General features: G+C 45.6%; 1 protein-coding gene across 1 annotated transcript; it reads right to left on the bottom strand.

The window, feature by feature from the left end:
• Positions 1 to 2,021: 2,021 nt before the first annotated feature.
• On the bottom strand, positions 2,022 to 19,783 carry LOC117434207 (H-2 class I histocompatibility antigen, Q9 alpha chain-like). The gene is made up of 8 exons (XM_059010579.1): positions 19,595 to 19,783; positions 18,345 to 18,605; positions 14,305 to 14,580; positions 4,821 to 5,108; positions 4,443 to 4,545; positions 2,912 to 2,944; positions 2,603 to 2,641; positions 2,022 to 2,395 (listed from the first exon to the last, which is right to left on the bottom strand). The coding sequence occupies exons 1-7, from the start codon at positions 19,650 to 19,652 to the stop codon at positions 2,623 to 2,625; spliced, it is 1,038 nt and encodes a 345-aa protein (XP_058866562.1). The 5' UTR covers positions 19,653 to 19,783; the 3' UTR covers positions 2,022 to 2,395; positions 2,603 to 2,622.
• Between the last annotated feature and the right edge of the window lie 186 nt (positions 19,784 to 19,969).

The raw sequence follows: 19,969 nt of genomic DNA, 5'->3' as shown, positions 1-19,969 counted from the left end.
TACGTTGCGGTTAGTGTTTTAGTGGACTGGTTTCCCCCTGCACTGATATAATGTCAGCTAGCTAATTACAGTAGGCAGCAATTGTTCGCGTTTCTTTGAGCTATCTAGAAAAATAATTAATTTCTGCTATTTAATTAAAATAAACATTCTTTAGAAAACCCTATTTGATGTTACAGTACTGTAATATTAGTACAATATTGCAATAAGACGTACAGATATGGATTACATTCCGTGTTCTTTGTTTATATGTAAAACGGTTGAATATGGAGTGCTTAAATGTCCCTTACTTTCTACTGCGTGGTGGCGCCATAGGATAACATGAGACCGTTTATATCCCACCACTCAGGTTCTTTGCCCCTTTAAAAACACCCACCCAGGACACCGATATGGATTTTCAAAGCGCTGACGCACTATTTTTTTTTTATATTACACAAAAACAAAACAAACAAAACACCTATCTCTATTCGAGCAATAACTAAAACACAGAACAGGAACCTAAACTATCTTACAGGACGGCTAACCCGTTTACTAGTGATGGGTACAAAGCCTCACCCGCTTCGACTCGTCTCGAACCATTAGAAGCAAACAGTGTTGTGAATCAAAGGTTCAATTGGTTTGCATGAAGCAATACATCACATGACACAAACGCCAGCAGTTCTACAGATCCTCTGAAGCTGCAGACGCTCGGGGTGTTCAGTCACGCACGCTCACGGAGTACAATCTTGCTGACGGTGTCGTAGCTTCACTATCGAAACGTTTTGATGGTATATTTACAAAAGAAGACACAAAACACCAATACAACGCTTTACTTCGAATCAATAATGCTTCGTTGATGTAGGCTAGAACTGGAAGGAAGAATACACTGTTTGTCAAATTATATTTTAAATGAATTTCAATTCATGTTTGTTAAATTAATATATATATATATATATATATATATTCATATGCTGGCTACTACTATGTGAAATTGGGGGAGTTTAATTATTGTTAATTATTATAAAAATTAATGTAATGATTATTTGAGATGTTTTCCAGAAATAATTGCTGATAAAATGTCTTTTCAAACCTTTGTCAAAGAAGTCTTGAATTCAATATTATTTCATTGTGATACATCAACAAAATAAATATAATTTATAAATATCAAATTGCTATACTGTTGAAAAAACACCATTACACCTTAAAGCACCGTATGTTGTTGGTGTCTGTGTTATTTCTGTGGGGTCCGTGGCGGTCCTATGCGTTTAGTGCAAGGAAGTAATCAACCTCAATCCAGAGGTCCGGGTTTGCGTCCGCCGAGTCAGATATGGAATATGCATTGTTTTTTTTTTTTTTTTTTTTTTTTTTTTTTTATAAATACATATGGATGTATTTGTAGAAATCTTTGCATTCAAGTCTGTTTTACTGAAATGTAATAAAATAAACAATATTATTATGTTATGTTTCTATATATTATGCACTTTAAAAACACTTTTTTTTCCTTTTTTTTTTAAATGTCCAATAGGCTTTAATTGACTTGGGCTTACGCTTCAAGTGTGTTGTATGCTTAAAAATAATCTAGCCATCCGAGAGACACTGAACTAATGACCCATTAATGCTATGCCTAATACTAGAATGCCTATGAGTTTTGGAGAGGGGCTTCAACTGATTCAACTACGTTAATGCGGAGCTTCAAATCATACACGGGGTTCATTGCCTCATGAGGCTTCAAATCATACACGGGGTTCATTGCCTCATGAGGCTTCAAATCGCTCACAGGAGCTCATTGAGGCTTCGGATCAGTCACATGATTCAGTGATTCACTACTTCAGGTGATTCAGATGACCACTGCTTCATGTGAAGCAAACAAATGACGTAACCCGCCTCGAACCATCTGAAGCAAACAGTGTTCCGCATGAAGCAACACATCACGTGATCTGACTGAACCAGAATCAATACAATGCTTCCTTGAAATACAGCCTAGATTACTCCTGGAAGGAAGCATTTATTATTTCTTTCTCTTTTTTTTCAATTTGTTTATTTAAAAGAATATCAGCAAATATGATTCTTTTAGTTTTGCATTTCGAAAAATGAGAGCTAAAAGGTAAGTAACCTCATTGTTTGTCTTTTAGTTTACTTTATTTGCTGTCTGCACATTTTCAAAGAGATCCCTGCGCTCAGCGTTCCGGCCTCACTAATTATGTCTTTCTTTCCATGCTACCCCCCGTTGTTAACTAGTGACTATTAGTATTTCTTACAATAGAACTGAATGATTACAGCAGCACCCTGTTAAATGGGTTGTCTTATCCCATTACAATGTCATGTTGTATAAATGCATAATGCAGTATTGCGTATGAAGGATTGTAAAAGATGAAATCTCTGCAGAGTCGCTGATTCTCTCTGCAGTGGAGTCACACTCCTGGAATGAGACAGAAAAGGGGCGTTAACAAAGAGGACCAGTGAGGTCATCAGTGAGGTCATCACAGTCACAATGTATCTCTGCTCAGGAACAAAACCACACAACACCACTGATATAATCCTCAATATTCCCCTTCAATCTCTGCATGTTTATGTGTGATTGTGAATAAGACTGCACAGCCTCTCAGTGTTCAGGACTGACTCTTACCTCAGGCATGAGCGGCGGTGTCAGAGGAAGTGTCGGAGCCTGAAATAAACAACAACATGACCAGTGAGACACAGCATGGAGCAGAGACACAGCACTGGAGACTCACTGACACTGCAGACTCACAGAGGGATGGTTTGTTTCCAGTTAAACAGTCTAACTTCACAAGACACACTGTTTGTAGGATATGAATGGCAGAATTAGAGGAATAAGCAGCCACTACTCCAGGAGCCTCCTATTGACAATTCAATCAAACACATAAGATGCTGTTTAAAATGCACAATGTGGAAAAGCACTCAATCCAGTACTTACTTGGAGCTGGGGTGTAGTGTGACTCCTGGGCATCTGAGTGAAAAGAAAACACAGGATAAAAGTCACTGAACTGATTATCATTTGCTTCATATCCTAGAGGAGTTGTGTTCACTCTGGACACTTTTAACCCCACTCTGAGACAGCTCAGCTGTTTTTCTTGTTATTATTTGTTTATTTATTATTTGTTTATTTAGAAGACACCAAGACGACTTACAGAGACTAGGGTGTGTGAACTATGCATCAGCTGCAGAGTCACTTACAATTACGTCTCACCCAAAAGACGGAGCACAAGGAGGTGAAGTAACTTGCTCAGGGTCACACAATGAGTCAGTGGCTGAGGTGGGATTTGAACCGGGGACCTCCTGGTTACAAGCCCTTTTCTTTAACCACTGGACCACACAGCCTCAATGTTGTGTAAACGCAGCCAGCCCAGGTCCAGCACAGGTCCTTCTCCAGAGGGGGCTCTGTGACGGCTTTGCTCTGTTTTTCTTGTTGTGTAAACGCAGCCAGCCCAGGTCCTGCTCCAGAGGGGGCTCTGCGACGGCTTTGCTCTGTTTTTCTTGTTGTGTAAACGCAGCCAGCCCAGGTCCTGCTCCAGAGGGGGCTCTGCGACAGCTTTGCTCTGTTTTTCTTGTTGTGTAAACGCAGCCAGCCCAGGTCCTGCTCCAGAGGGGGCTCTGCGACGGCTTTGCTCTGTTTTTCTTGTTGTGTAAACGCAGCCGGCCCAGGTGCTGCTCCAGAGGGGGCTCTGCGATGGCTTTGCTGTTTTTCTTGTTGTGTAAACGCAGCCAGCCCAGGTCCTGTTCCAGAGGGGGCTCTGCGACGGCTTTGCTGTTTTTCTTGTTGTGTAAACGCAGCCAGCCCAGGTCCTGTTCCAGAGGGTGCTCTACGATGGCTTTGCTGTTTTTCTTGTTGTGTAAACGCAGCCGGCCCAGGTCCTGTTCCAGAGGGGGCTCTGCGATGGCTTTGCTCTGTTTTTCTTGTTGTGTAAACGCAGCCGGCCCAGGTCCTGTTCCAGAGGGGGCTCTGCGATGGCTTTGCTCTGTTTTTCTTGTTGTGTAAACGCAGCCGGCCCAGGTCCTGCTCCAGAGGGGACTCTGCGATGGCTTTGCTCTGTTTTTCTTGTTGTGTAAACGCAGCCGGCCCAGGTCCTGTTCCAGAGGGGGCTCTGCGATGGCTTTGCTCTGTTTTTTGCTCTGCTGTGAACACAGCGGTCCCCGAGTCGGATCACGTTTACAACGTACAAGCGTGGGCAACTCCCCCATTGTCAGCGTCACACAGACACAGACAACAGCAACAGGATGCTGGGATTGTTACTTCAGACAACAGAACCAAAAAATATCTGTGACAGAACGCTTGAGAGAGACAGAGGATCCCAAAATACAAACAGACTTTTATATCTGTGCTATAATGTGAAAAGACATGTAATAATTCATGTAGGGTAAATGTGAAACAAGCCAAGCTGCCAAAACACTTTGTCAGGAATATCATTTTTCACACATATCTAGAAACGTAACCTTCTCTCACTCACCTCGTCATCTTCCAGATCACCACTCCAATGATCACTGCAGCCAGAGCCAGTACACCCACTATGACTCCAGCATTGATCCCAATAGGAAGGCCGCTCTCAGGCACTGCAAACACAGAGCAGGGTTTGTGGGAGTTCATTTACTGCACTCAGTCAGCCAGGGCAAATCAACACAGGCAAAACTTCACTGAACGGAATCAACTGAATTATAACAGCTACTTGATTTATCTCAGTAACAGTTCAACTAGGTTCAGCCTCCCTTTCAACTCACTCCATCTCTCTCATTCCTCCTCCCCCCTCCCTCCTCCCTTCACCGTCCTTCTCACTCCCTCTCAACACAGTCTATCATTCCATCTCTCATTCTCACACTCTCTCTCTTACCCCAGTTGTAGTTCTGTCTCTCAGTGAAGCTGATGTGGTCCACCTGGCAGGAGTAGCTGTGTCTCCCCTGCTCCTCAGGGCTCACTGTCAGGATCTTTCTCATCTGGTAGGTCCCGTCCTGGTTGGGCAGCACCTCCCCACTCTGCACCCACTCCTCCAGCTGATCCCGCCCGTCTCTGACCCAGGTCACCTCCACAGCGCGGGGGAAGAACCCTGTCACATGACACAGGACCTCCGTATCTGCAGATCCACGAGCTTTCCTCTGGAGCAGAGTCACTGCAGGAGGAACTGCAGGGAGAGAGTGTCTATATCAAGGAGAGAGTGTCTATATCAGAGAGGGCAGAGTCACTGCAGAGAGAGAATGTCTATATCAAGGAGAGAGTGTCTATATCAAGGAGAGAGTCTATATCAGAGAGGGCAGAGTCACTGCAGAGAGAGAGTGTCTATATCAGGGAGAGAGTGTCTATATCAGGGAGAGAGTGTCTATATCAGGAAGAGAGTGTCTATATCAGGGAGAGAGTGTCTATATCAGGGAGAGAGTGTCTATATCAGGGAGAGCAGAGTCACTGCAGAGAGAGAGTGTCTATATCAGGGAGAGAGCGTCTATATCAGGGAGAGAGTGTCTATATCAGGGAGAGTGTGTCTATATCAGGGAGAGCAGAGTCACTGCAGAGAGAGAGTGTCTATATCAGGGAGAGAGTGTCTATATCAGGGAGAGAGTGTCTATATCAGGGAGAGAGTGTCTATATCAGGGAGAGAGTGTCTATATCAGGGAGAGAGTGTCTATATCAGGAAGAGAGTGTCTATATCAGGGAGAGAGTGTCTATATCAGGGAGAGAGTGTCTATATCAGGGAGAGAGTGTCTATATCAGGGAGAGAGTGTCTATATCAGGGAGAGAGTGTCTATATCAGGGAGAGAGTGTCTATATCAGGAAGAGAGTGTCTATATCAGGGAGAGAGTGTCTATATCAGGGAGAGAGTGTCTATATCAGGGAGAGAGTGTCTATATCAGGGAGAGAGTGTCTATATCAGGGAGAGAGTGTCTATATCAGGGAGAGAGTGTCTATATCAGGGAGAGAGTGTCTATATCAGGGAGAGAGTGTCTATATCAGGGAGAGAGTGTCTATATCAGGGAGAGAGTGTCTATATCAGGGAGAGAGTGTCTATATCAGGGAGAGAGTGTCTATATCAGGGAGAGCAGAGTCACTGCAGAGAGAGAGTGTCTATATCAGGGAGAGAGTGTCTATATCAGGGAGAGAGTGTCTATATCAGGGAGAGAGTGTCTATATCAGGAAGAGAGTGTCTATATCAGGGAGAGAGTGTCTATATCAGGGAGAGAGTGTCTATATCAGGGAGAGCAGAGTCACTGCAGAGAGAGAGTGTCTATATCGGGGAGAGAGTGTCTATATCAGAGAAAGAGTGTCTATATCAGAGAGAGAGTGTCTATATCAGGGAGAGAGTGTCTATATCAGGGAGAGTGTGTCTATATCAGGGAGAGCAGAGTCACTGCAGAGAGAGAGTGTCTATATCAGGGAGAGAGTGTCTATATCAGGGAGAGAGTGTCTATATCAGGGAGAGAGTGTCTATATCAGGAAGAGAGTGTCTATATCAGGGAGAGAGTGTCTATATCAGGGAGAGAGTGTCTATATCAGGGAGAGCAGAGTCACTGCAGAGAGAGAGTGTCTATATCAGAGAGAGAGTGTCTATATCAGAGAGAGAGTGTCTATATCAGAGAGAGAGTGTCTATATCAGGGAGAGAGTGTCTATATCAGGGAGAGAGTGTCTATATCAGGGAGAGAGTGTCTATATCAGGGAGAGAGTGTCTATATCAGGGAGAGTGTGTCTATATCAGGGAGAGCAGAGTCACTGCAGAGAGAGAGTGTCTATATCAGGGAGAGAGTGTCTATATCAGGGAGAGTGTGTCTATATCAGGGAGAGCAGAGTCACTGCAGAGAGAGAGTGTCTGTATCAGGGAGAGAGTGTCTATATCAGGGAGAGTGTGTCTATATCAGGGAGAGCAGAGTCACTGCAGAGAGAGAGTGTTTATCTGGGAGAGAGTGTCTATATCAGAGAGAGAGTGTTTATATCAGGGAGAGAGTGTCTATATCAGGGAGAGAGTGTCTATATCAGGGAGAGAGTGTCTATATCAGGGAGAGAGTGTCTATATCAGGGAGAGCAGAGTCACTGCAGAGAGAGAGTGTCTATATCAGAGAGAGAGTGTCTATATCAGGGAGAGAGTGTCTATATCAGGGAGAGAGTGTCTATATCAGAGAGAGAGTGTCTATATCAGGGAGAGAGTGTCTATATCAGGGAGAGAGTGTCTATATCAGGGAGAGTGTGTCTATATCAGGGAGAGCAGAGTCACTGCAGAGAGAGAGTGTCTATATCAGAGAGAGAGTGTCTATATCAGGGAGAGAGTGTCTATATCAGGGAGAGAGTGTCTATATCAGAGAGAGAGTGTCTATATCAGGGAGAGAGTGTCTATATCAGAGAGAGAGTGTCTATATCAGGGAGAGAGTGTCTATATCAGAAAGAGAGTGTCTATATCAGGGAGAGAGTGTCTATATCAGGGAGAGAGTGTCTATATCAGGGAGAGAGTGTCTATATCAGGAAGAGAGTGTCTATATCAGGAAGAGTGTGTCTATATCAGGGAGAGCAGAGTCACTGCAGAGAGAGAGTGTCTATATCAGGAAGAGAGTGTCTATATCAGGGAGAGAGTGTCTATATCAGGGAGAGAGTGTCTATATCAGGGAGAGAGTGTCTATATCAGGGAGAGAGTGTCTATATCAGGGAGAGAGTGTCTATATCAGGGAGAGAGCGTCTATATCAGGGAGAGAGTGTCTATATCAGGGAGAGCAGAGTCACTGCAGAGAGAGAGTGTCTATATCAGAGAGAGAGTGTCTATATCAGGGAGAGAGTGTCTATATCAGGGAGAGAGTGTCTATATCAGGGAGAGAGTGTCTATATCAGGGAGAGAGTGTCTATATCAGGGAGAGAGTGTCTATATCAGGGAGAGTGTGTCTATATCAGGGAGAGCAGAGTCACTGCAGAGAGAGAGTGTCTATATCAGGAAGAGAGTGTCTATATCAGGGAGAGTGTGTCTATATCAGGGAGAGCAGAGTCACTGCAGAGAGAGAGTGTCTATATCAGGGAGAGAGTGTCTATATCAGGGAGAGTGTGTCTATATCAGGGAGAGCAGAGTCACTGCAGAGAGAGAGTGTCTATATCAGGGAGAGAGTGTCTATATCAGGGAGAGTGTGTCTATATCAGGGAGAGAGTGTCTATATCAGGGAGAGCAGAGTCACTGCAGAGAGAGAGTGTCTATATCAGGGAGAGAGTGTCTATATCAGGGAGAGAGTGTCTATATCAGGGAGAGAGTGTCTATATCAGGGAGAGAGTGTCTATATCAGGGAGAGAGTGTCTATATCAGGAAGAGAGTGTCTATATCAGGGAGAGAGTGTCTATATCAGGGAGTGCAGAGTCACTGCAGAGAGAGTGTCTATATCAGGGAGAGAGTGTCTATATCAGGGAGAGTGTGTCTATATCAGGGAGAGCAGAGTCACTGCAGAGAGAGAGTGTCTATATCAGGGAGAGAGTGTCTATATCAGGGAGAGTGTGTCTATATCAGGGAGAGCAGAGTCACTGCAGAGAGAGAGTGTCTATATCAGGGAGAGAGTGTCTATATCAGGGAGAGTGTGTCTATATCAGGGAGAGAGTGTCTATATCAGGGAGAGAGTGTCTATATCAGGGAGAGTGTGTCTATATCAGGGAGAGCAGAGTCACTGCAGAGAGAGAGTGTCTATATCAGGGAGAGAGTGTCTATATCAGGGAGAGTGTGTCTATATCAGGGAGTGCAGAGTCACTGCAGAGAGAGAGTGTCTATATCAGGGAGAGAGTGTCTATATCAGGGAGAGTGTGTCTATATCAGGGAGAGCAGAGTCACTGCAGAGAGAGAGTGTCTATATCAGGGAGAGAGTGTCTATATCAGGTTGAGAGTGTCTATATCAGGGAGAGAGTGTCTATATCAGGGAGAGAGTGTCTATATCAGGGAGAGAGTGTCTATATCAGGGAGAGCAGAGTCACTGCAGAGAGAGAGTGTCTATATCAGGGAGAGAGTGTCTATATCAGGGAGAGAGTGTCTATATCAGGGAGAGAGTGTCTATATCAGGAAGAGAGTGTCTATATCAGGGAGAGAGTGTCTATATCAGGGAGTGCAGAGTCACTGCAGAGAGAGAGTGTCTATATCAGGGAGAGAGTGTCTATATCAGGGAGAGTGTGTCTATATCAGGGAGAGCAGAGTCACTGCAGAGAGAGAGTGTCTATATCAGGGAGAGAGTGTCTATATCAGGGAGAGAGTGTCTATATCAGGGAGAGTGTGTCTATATCAGGGAGAGCAGAGTCACTGCAGAGAGAGAGTGTCTATATCAGGGAGAGAGTGTCTATATCAGGGAGAGTGTGTCTATATCAGGGAGAGCAGAGTCACTGCAGAGAGAGAGTGTCTATATCAGGGAGAGAGTGTCTATATCAGGGAGAGTGTGTCTATATCAGGGAGTGCAGAGTCACTGCAGAGAGAGAGTGTCTATATCAGGGAGAGAGTGTCTATATCAGGGAGAGTGTGTCTATATCAGGGAGAGCAGAGTCACTGCAGAGAGAGAGTGTCTATATCAGGGAGAGAGTGTCTATATCAGGGAGAGAGCGTCTATATCAGGGAGAGCAGAGTCACTGCAGAGAGAGAGTGTCTATATCAGAAAGAGAGTGTCTATATCAGGGAGAGAGTGTCTATATCAGGGAGAGAGTGTCTATATCAGAGAGAGAGTGTCTATATCAGGGAGAGAGTGTCTATATCAGGGAGAGAGTGTCTATATCAGAGAGAGAGTGTCTATATCAGGAAGAGAGTGTCTATATCAGGGAGAGAGTGTCTATATCAGGGAGAGAGTGTCTATATCAGGGAGAGAGTGTCTATATCAGAGAGAGAGTGTCTATATCAGGGAGAGAGTGTCTATATCAGGGAGAGAGTGTCTATATCAGAGAGAGAGTGTCTATATCAGGGAGAGAGTGTCTATATCAGGGAGAGAGTGTCTATATCAGGGAGAGAGTGTCTATATCAGAGAGAGAGTGTCTATATCAGAGAGAGAGTGTCTATATCAGGGAGAGAGTGTCTATATCAGGGAGAGAGTGTCTATATCAGGGAGAGAGTGTCTATATCAGGGAGAGAGTGTCTATATCAGGGAGAGAGTGTCTATATCAGGGAGAGAGTGTCTATATCAGAGAGAGAGTGTCTATATCAGAGAGAGAGTGTCTATATCAGGGAGAGAGTGTCTATATCAGGGAGAGAGTGTCTATATCAGAGAGAGAGTGTCTATATCAGAGAGAGAGTGTCTATATCAGGGAGAGAGTGTCTATATCAGGGAGAGAGTGTCTATATCAGAGAGAGAGTGTCTATATCAGGGAGAGAGTGTCTATATCAGGGAGAGAGTGTCTATATCAGGGAGAGAGTGTCTATATCAGAGAGAGAGTGTCTATATCAGGAAGAGAGTGTCTATATCAGGGAGAGAGTGTCTATATCAGGGAGAGAGTGTCTATATCAGGGAGAGAGTGTCTATATCAGAGAGAGAGTGTCTATATCAGAGAGAGAGTGTCTATATCAGGGAGAGAGTGTCTATATCAGGGAGAGCAGAGTCACTGCAGAGAGAGAGTGTCTATATCAGGGAGAGAGTGTTTATATCAGGGAGAGAGTGTCTATATCAGAGAGAGAGTGTCTATATCAGGGAGAGAGTGTCTATATCAGGGAGAGAGTGTCTATATCAGGGAGAGAGTGTCTATATCAGAGAGAGAGTGTCTATATCAGAGAGAGAGTGTCTATATCAGGGAGAGAGTGTCTATATCAGGGAGAGAGTGTCTATATCAGGGAGAGAGTGTCTATATCAGGGAGAGAGCGTCTATATCAGAGAGAGAGAGTGTATTTATCAGGCACAGCAGTCAGAGCGCACACACTGCTCCTCTGAAGGCCCAGTGTAGTGCCTTGCTTACACTGCAGTACAATCAGACAGCACTAGGGGCGCTCTCCTCTATGCTGCTGTACTGAAGCCCGCTCCCTGCACTGCAGTACAATCAGACAGCACTGGGGGCTCTCTCCTCTATGCTGCAGTACAATCAGACAGCACTGGGGGCTCTCTCCTCTATGCTGCAGTACAATCAGACAGCACTGGGGGCTCTCTCCTCTATGCTGCTGTACTGAAGCCCGCTCCCTGCACTGCAGTACAATCAGACAGCACTGGGGGCTCTCTCCTCTATGCTGCTGTACAATCAGACAGCACTGGGGGCTCTCTCCTCTATGCTGCAGTACAATCAGACAGCACTGGGGGCTCTCTCCTCTATGCTGCAGTACAATCAGACAGCACTGGGGGCTCTCTCCTCTATGCTGCTGTACTGAAGCCCGCTCCCTGCACTGCAGTACAATCAGACAGCACTGGGGGCTCTCTCCTCTATGCTGCAGTACAATCAGACAGCACTAGGGGCTCTCTCCTCTATGCTGCAGTACAATCAGACAGCACTGGTTGCTCTCTCCTCTATGCTGCTGTACAATCAGACAGCACTGGTTGCTCTCTCCTCTATGCTGCAGTACAATCAGACAGCACTGGGGGGAGAGAGTGTCTATATCAGGGAGAGAGTGTCTATATCAGGGAGAGAGTGTCTATATCAGAGAGAGAGTGTCTATATCAGAGAGAGAGTGTCTATATCAGGGAGAGAGTGTCTATATCAGGGAGAGAGTGTCTATATCAGGGAGAGAGTGTCTATATCAGGGAGAGAGTGTCTATATCAGGGAGAGAGCGTCTATATCAGAGAGAGAGAGTGTATTTATCAGGCACAGCAGTCAGAGCGCACACACTGCTCCTCTGAAGGCCCAGTGTAGTGCCTTGCTTACACTGCAGTACAATCAGACAGCACTAGGGGCGCTCTCCTCTATGCTGCTGTACTGAAGCCCGCTCCCTGCACTGCAGTACAATCAGACAGCACTGGGGGCTCTCTCCTCTATGCTGCAGTACAATCAGACAGCACTGGGGGCTCTCTCCTCTATGCTGCAGTACAATCAGACAGCACTGGGGGCTCTCTCCTCTATGCTGCTGTACTGAAGCCCGCTCCCTGCACTGCAGTACAATCAGACAGCACTGGGGGCTCTCTCCTCTATGCTGCTGTACAATCAGACAGCACTGGGGGCTCTCTCCTCTATGCTGCAGTACAATCAGACAGCACTGGGGGCTCTCTCCTCTATGCTGCAGTACAATCAGACAGCACTGGGGGCTCTCTCCTCTATGCTGCTGTACTGAAGCCCGCTCCCTGCACTGCAGTACAATCAGACAGCACTGGGGGCTCTCTCCTCTATGCTGCAGTACAATCAGACAGCACTAGGGGCTCTCTCCTCTATGCTGCAGTACAATCAGACAGCACTGGTTGCTCTCTCCTCTATGCTGCTGTACAATCAGACAGCACTGGTTGCTCTCTCCTCTATGCTGCAGTACAATCAGACAGCACTGGGGGCTCTATCCTCTATGCCGCAGTACAATCAGACAGCACTGGGGGCTCTATCCTCTATGCTGCTGTACAATCAGACAGCACTGGTTGCTCTCTCCTCTATGCTGCTGTACAATCAGACAGCACTGGGGGCTCTCTCCTCTATGCTGCTGTACAATCAGACAGCACTGGGGGCTCTATCCTCTATGCTGCTGTACAATCAGACAGCACTGGGGGCTCTCTCCTCTACGCTGCAGTACAATCAGACAGCACTGGGGGCTCTCTCCTCTACGCTGCAGTACAATCAGAAAGCACTGGGGGCTCTCTCCTCTATGCTGCTGTACAGAAGCCCGCTCCCTGCTCTGCTGCACCTTCAGCACACAACACAGCGGCTGTGTCAGGAGAACAATTACAAACCCAATGCACTTTGATGACATCCTCTGTGTGTGTTCTAGGATATGGTGTTAAATACAGTATCATGAGCACTTTATCACTGGACTGACCCCTCATTCACAACAGCTGTATCACGGACCCCACTTTCTAAACCTAATTCAATGATTTCTTTACAGGTGTGACGGGCTAACCCCGCCCCTGTGCATATTTTGTGTTTAATGTGGTGTGTTATTGTTTATGTGTATGTAGGGCACGGAGTGTGGGTTATATAGCACGGGTGACCTAAAGTGTGTATTTGTATGTGGGCACGGTGATTGCACAATCACTCCACGTGCAGACTGTGCTGGGATTCAAGTGAATGATTAATCAGCAAGCGAGCCTCGGCACAGCTGTAAATAAAAGGAGCACAAATCACTCCCTCAGGGTTGGAGTGTTCAGGGAGAAAGAACGGGAGAGAGTCGGGACGAATAAGAATAAAATAATAATTGGCAGCATGCTGGATCTACACCAGCTCGCTACTTGCTATCGGTTAGTGTTTGTTTTGTCTGTTTTGTTTAGCCATTGTGCTGTTTATTTTGACTGCTTGTTTTGTTTAAGTATTTGTTTTACAATAAATCGTCGCACCAGCGCATTCTCTCCACATACTGTGTGCCTGTATTTCCGGGTCTGTAACATCACCACAAAGCCATCTTCCCACACTAGGTATGATTGCTGTAGGTGATTTCTTTACAGGTATGATTGTTGTAGGTGATTTCTTTACAGGTATGATTGTTGTAGGTGATTTCTTTACAGGTATGATTGTTGTAGGTGATTTCTTTACAGGTATGATTGTTGTAGGTGATTTCTTTACAGGTATGATTGTTGTAGGTGATTTCTTTACAGGTATGATTGTTGTAGGTGATTTCTTTACAGGTATGATTGCTGTAGGTGATTTCTTTACAGGTATGATTGCTGTAGGTGATTTCTTTACAGGTATGATTGCTGTAGGTGATTTCTTTACAGGTATGATTGCTGTAGGTGATTTCTTTACAGGTATGATTGCTGTAGGTGATTTCTTTACAGGTATGACTATTGTCAGTGATTGCACAGATTTGTTTCTGGGACACTCTTGTGAATGAGCTGCTGTAACTCAATAGTTTATTCTACTGTGAAAATTGAAATAAGAAATAAATAACATTTCTGTCCCTGAGTGTGTGTGTTTGTTCCTGTCAGCCTCGTCTCAACAGCAGTGCATGCTGCAGCAGTGTGTGTGTGAGTGTGTGAGTGTGTGTGTGTGTCAGTCTGTGTGTGTGTGTGTGTCAGTGTGTGTGTGTGTGTGCGTCAGTATGTGTGTGTGTGTGCGTCAGTATGTGTATAAGTGTGTGTCAGTGTGTGTGTGTGTATTTGTGTCAGTGTGTGTGTCAGTGTGTGTGTCAGTGTGTGTGAGAGTGTGTGTGCCAGTGTGTGCGTGTGTGTGTGTTTGTGTCAGTGTGTGTGTCAGTGTGTCAGTGTGTGTGAGAGAGTGTGTGCGTGTGTGTGTGTGTTCCTCTCAGCCTCGTCTCAACAGCAGTGCACGCTGCAGCAGTGTGTGTGACTGTACCTCTCCTCTCCAGAGTCTCCCTCCCGTACTGGACGTACTTCTGCAGCCAGTCGATACACCTGCCCTCCAGATAGACCTTCCAGTCCTGATTCATGGCACTCCTAGCATCCCACTTCAGTTTCGTGTTGAAAGCACGCTGGCTGGCAGCAGTCCAGGTCAGGGTGTCCTTATCGAAGATGATGAAATCCTCCCCATCGTATCCGTACTGATCAAACCCCCGCTTGGTCCCGTCATCATCCAGCTCACAGCCGTACATGTGCTGCCATGTGTGAACTCCTGGAGAAGATAAACACACAGACATGAGGGAGGGAGCCGGTGAACACACACACACAAGGGAGCCAGTGAACACACACACAGACATGAGTGAGGGAGCCAGTGAACACACACACACACACAAACACACACACACACACCTTTCATTACAGAAGTGAGTGACTCCCTGTTTAAACAAACCACTGAACTCGGGCCATCATTACACACCGGTCGTGAGGTTTTGTGTGACAACATGGAGGCTGTGTTTTTGTTTATGCTTTTGAAGAAAGTACTGTACGTAAAGATAGAGAGCTCGTCAAGCACAGCTGTGCTCTTTTCTGCAAAACCAGCGGAGACGCCGTTTTGCTTTTTCTACACTGCCAAATACAGCGGCGACGATCTGCAGTACCATGACGGTAGATCGAAACATTCGGGCGATCTTCCGACCAGAAGGCTGGTGGGAACGACTTGAGACTGTGGTTTCCGAATGACTGGATTAAAATGTACGCATGTCTAAGGAGTCGTGTATGCGTCTTTGTCATTTACTGAGATATTTCCTGGAGTGCCAAAAAACACACACACGAGACGTTCGGTATCGGTGAAGAAACGAGTTATGAATGGTACCATATTGTTTTATTTAAGTTGCAAAACCAAAAATACATTTTTTTTTATTACAAGAAACTACTACACAACTGTACTTTGATTAAATAAAAAAAGTATATTACATGTATGCTCTATTTTCCACTGTTATGAATTTACTATTCATCGATTTTACAAGATCAGCTTGGCTCTTCAGGCACCTGTATATATTTTTTAGCCATGTCAATCACACGGAAATGTCTGATAAACAATGACATCATTAGTTGCGCAGAAATCCACTGAGCACCACCTGCGGTCGTGTCAGTGCGGTTGAAATACACACACACAGTTAGTGCGCATTAACTAACTTGCTCTGAAAAGGATTTAGTGTGGTTGGCGTTACTGTAACCGAACTGTGTGTGTATACAAACCGTATTAAGAGCAAAAGGTAGCCTTACTAACTAACTGAAACCCAAATACTAACTGATTCTTAAACCCAGTTAATTCTGTAAACTATAGTGTCGCTAAAGTACAGTGCCTTGCAAAAGTATTCAGACCCCTGACCAATTCTCTCATATTACTGAATTACAAATGGTACATTGAAATTTCATTCTGTTTGATATTTTATTTTAACACTGAAACTCAAAATCAATTATTGCATAAGTATTCAACCCCCACACATTAATATTTGGTAGAGCCACCTTTCGCTGCAGTAACAGCTTTAAGTCTTTTGGGGTAAGTATGTACCAGCTTTGCACACAGTGTCGGAGTGATTTTGGCCCATTCTTCTTGGCAGATTTGCTCCAGGTTGTTCAGGTTGGTTGGACGACGCTTGTGGACCGCAATTTTCAAATAGTGCCACAGATTCTCAATGGGATTGAGATCAGGACCTTGACTGGGCCACTGTAGGACATTCACCTTTTTGTTCTTGAGCCACTCCAATGTTGCTTTGGCCTTGTGCTTGAGATCATTGTCCTGCTGAAAGGTGAATTTCCTCCCAAGCTTCAGTTTTTTAGCGGACTGAAGCAGGTTCTCTTGCAGTATTTCCCTGTATTTTGCTCCATCCATTCTTCCTTCAGTTTTAACAAGATGCCCAGTCCCTGCTCATGAGAAGCATCCCCACAGCATGATGCTGCCACCACCATACTTCTCTGTAAGGATGGTGTGTCTTGAGGCATGGGCAGTGTTAGGTTTGCGCCACACATAGCGCTTTGAGATTTGGCCAAAAAGCTCTATCTTGGTCTCATCTGACCACAAAACCTTTTCCCACATCGCAGCTGGGTCACTCTCATGCTTTCTTGCAAACTCCAGACGTGCTTTCAGATGGTACTTTTTGAGTAACGGCTTCTTTCTTGCCACCCTCCCATACAGGCCAGTGTTATACAGAGCTCTTGATATGGTTGACTGGTGCACCATTACTCCACTCCCAGCCACTGAACTCTGTAGCTCCTTCAAAGTGATTGTTGGCCTCTCTGTGGCTTCTCTCACAAGTCTCCTTCTTGTTTGAGTGCTGAGTTTTGAGGGACGGTCTTTTCTTGGCAGTGCCTGGGTGGTGTGATGCAGCTTCCACTTCCTGATTATTGATCCAACTGTGCTCACTGGGATATCCAAACACTTGGATATTATTTTGTACCCTTTCCCTGATCTATGCATTTGTATTACTTTATCTCTAACTTCTGTAGAATGCTCTTTGGTCTTCATTTTCCTTCAGATTCACAGCCTGACCAATGGTCCTTCAACAGTGGGGTTTTTATCCAGAAAATGTGACAGCAACTTTAATGGTTCACAGGTGGAGGCCAATGGTAAGGTAATTGTGTCCTCGTTAGGGCAATTTCTTTCATCGGTGTAAACTGGGAGCTTCCACAGCACAGGGGTTGAATACTTATGCAAGCAAGGTATTTCAGTTTTTTATTTTTCTTAAAAATATTTCCCAACATAAAACCAATGTCACCTTACAATAATTGATTTTGAGTTTCAGTGTTTTAAAATAAAATATCAAACAGAACGAAATTTCAATGTACCATTTGTAATTCAGTAATATGAGAGAATTGGTCAGGGGTCTGAATACTTTTGCAAGGCACTGCATATGTTTTCTACCTAAACACACAGAGATGCTCATGTATAAAAAACTATCCAGCATTAAACAGGTTCCTATAGAAGGAAGGCAGATTTACAAGATTCAGCCACTGCTCTGTAATAAAAACAAGTGTGATCGAACCCCAGCCCCTTGCTGTACGGAGGAACCCCAGCCCCCTGCTGTACGGAGGAACCCCAGCCCCCTGCAGGAGGAGCCCAGCCTCCTACTGTACGAACCCCAGCTCCCTGCTGTACGGAGGAACCCCAGCCCCTTGCTGTACGGAGGAACCCCAGCCCCTTCCTGTACGGAGGAACCCCAGCCCCTTGCTGTACGGAGGAACCCCAGCCCCTTGCTGTACGGAGGAACCCCAGCCCCTTGCTGTACGGAGGAACCCCAGCCCCTTGCTGTACGGAGGAACCCAACCCCCCTGCTGTACAGAGGAACCCCAGCCCCCTGCTGTACGAACCCCAGCCCCCTGCTGTACGGAGGAACCCCAGCCCCCTGCTGTACGGAGGAACCCCAGCCCCCTGCAGGAGGAGCCCAGCCTCCTACTGTACGAACCCCAGCTCCCTGCTGTACGGAGGAACCCCAGCCCCTTGCTGTACGGAGGAACCCCAGCCCCTTGCTGTACGGAGGAACCCCAGCCCCTTGCTGTACAGAGGAACCCCAGCCCCTTGCTGTACGGAGGAACCCCAGCCCCTTGCTGTACGGAGGAACCCAACCCCCCTGCTGTACAGAGGAACCCCAGCCCCCTGCCGTACGAACCCCAGCCCCCTGCTGTATGGAGGAAACCCAGCCCCCTGCTGTACGAACCCCAGCCCCCTGCTGTACGAAGGAACCCCAGCCCCCTGCTGTACGGAGGAACCCCAGCCCCCTGCTGTACGGAGGAACCCCAGCCCCCTGCTGTACGGAGGAACCCCAGCCCCCTGCAGGAGGAGCCCAGTCTCTCGTCACAGTGTAAACTACAGGATGAGCCCAGTCTCTCATCACAGTGTTGTATATTTATAGGAGGGAAGGTCTATGAAACACACTGCTGCCTATATCACAAACAGAGCAGCACTGATGAAAGAGACAGTGTGTGTGTGTGTGTGTGTGTGTGTGTGTGTGCGCGTGTGTGTGTCTCTGTATTCACCTCCAGTCTGGTAGAAGCGCTGCATTGCGATTCCAATATTCCGTTTGAAAATTTGCTCGGCACCGAGGCATATCTGAGTCTGTGTCTCCCAGTATCCTGGTTCCATATTGTCCTTCATCCACTGCTGTTTGGGGACGTTCTGCTTGCTCTTGCTGTCGTAATAATCAATCTGCACATCATCCACCATCCCCACCATCACAAACTCAGGGAACTCTGTCATTCCAGAGGTCCCTGTGTAGAAATAGCGCAGGGAGTGGCTTCCTGGACAGGGAAGGACACACAGAACAGGGATTACTTCGCTGCACTTCTCAAGATGTTCACAGAGCTCGTCTTCTCCTGTATCTCACAGCACATGTATGGTGCACATGTTTTAAATGTCTCTACCTTTAATGTTAGTCTCTAAACATACACTTCAAAATTACATGAGTCGTCTGAAGCTAGATCTAGCGAATCTTCACAGTAAACCACGGCGATGAATACATTAATAGCTTAAGTAATCACACAGACAAACTTCAAAGAAAGTCATGCAGGCGCACATCTCAAAGTAGTGCAAAATTCAGGAAGGGGTTGAATTCGGCACGACAGTACAATACCGTTCATACATCCTGAATGATATCAGAAATGACATACTTACAAGTCGACCGGATTGATTGGTTTTCATAAGTGAATTTAAAGTCAACAGAATAGAATAAAATGGTGTAATCTCTTCCATACTAGTATTATATTACAGTAAAATGACACCGATCTCACACTGTACAGTCAATTCACATCCGAATGAATTACACTAACAATTAACTGCTGGTGTCGGGTTATTTTCATGTATGCGGTACAAAGTGGTTCTACATGCCTATATAACTTCCGCTAAGAAAGCAGGGAAGGGCCCATTCAAATCTGGTACATTATACTGTTTTCAGTCTTTTACATCTTTGTTAATGGAATTTATCATATTTTTCCACCATTAACAACATACTATGCGAATATTTATCATATGCAATACTTGTGTAACTTTGCGGTGGACTTCTCATTTTGTGTTGAATTGTTTTTTTTTTGTTTTCTTTTTAGAGAAATGATTGTGTTTCCAGTTTAAATTTGGTGCTGGTTTTAAATACTATAAAAAATGTGTGATTAGAAATGGTCACATTTAAGTAAAGGTTTGTAAATGAACAAGTATCATTTTTGATGGATTTCCTAGTGTTCGCCGTGAAGACATTATTACTATTATTAACGTGCGCATATGACTGTAAACTCACCTTCACCCGACGCCACATGAACACAGCACAGGATCGCCAGCACAAACGCCCTCAACATCTCCCCTAATCTACAGACATCTCCACAATAAAAACTTCATTCCCGCGGCTAATAAGCAGGTTTCAGAACAGTCTCTACGGGAACTCACTACCAGCAGACCTGGGGTATCCAGACCCAGTGTTCAGCTTTGAACAAATCTCTTTCAGTTTCAGAGACGCAACCTGTGAAACTGTATTCTACCCAGAGACTGCTGATGCTGCGCGTCCTATTGGCTGAGAGCCGCCAGGGCGACCAATCACAATATTCTGTGTGACTCAACCTTTTTACAATTAGACAGAACTGTTCCGTAAGTCCCTGTGACTGTACCGAGACTGGTC

This window comes from Acipenser ruthenus, chromosome 41 (genome assembly GCF_902713425.1).
Source record: "Acipenser ruthenus chromosome 41, fAciRut3.2 maternal haplotype, whole genome shotgun sequence".
NCBI lineage: Eukaryota > Metazoa > Chordata > Actinopteri > Acipenseriformes > Acipenseridae > Acipenser > Acipenser ruthenus.
The sequence above is the reverse complement of the archived record's forward strand: the minus strand, read 5'-3'. Positions and strand labels throughout refer to the sequence as shown.

Excerpts from the sequence above, each read along its gene's own strand:
- LOC117434207 (XM_059010579.1), bottom strand. The coding sequence starts at position 19,652 with ATGTTGAGGGCGTTTGTGCTGGCGATCCTGTGCTGTGTTCATGTGGCG. Across the intron at positions 14,581-18,344 it reads GCGCTTCTACCAGACTGGAG|GAGTTCACACATGGCAGCAC; the intron begins GTGAATACAGAG and ends TATCTTCTCCAG. Across the intron at positions 4,546-4,820 it reads GAGACAGAACTACAACTGGG|TGCCTGAGAGCGGCCTTCCT; the intron begins GTAAGAGAGAGA and ends CTGTGTTTGCAG.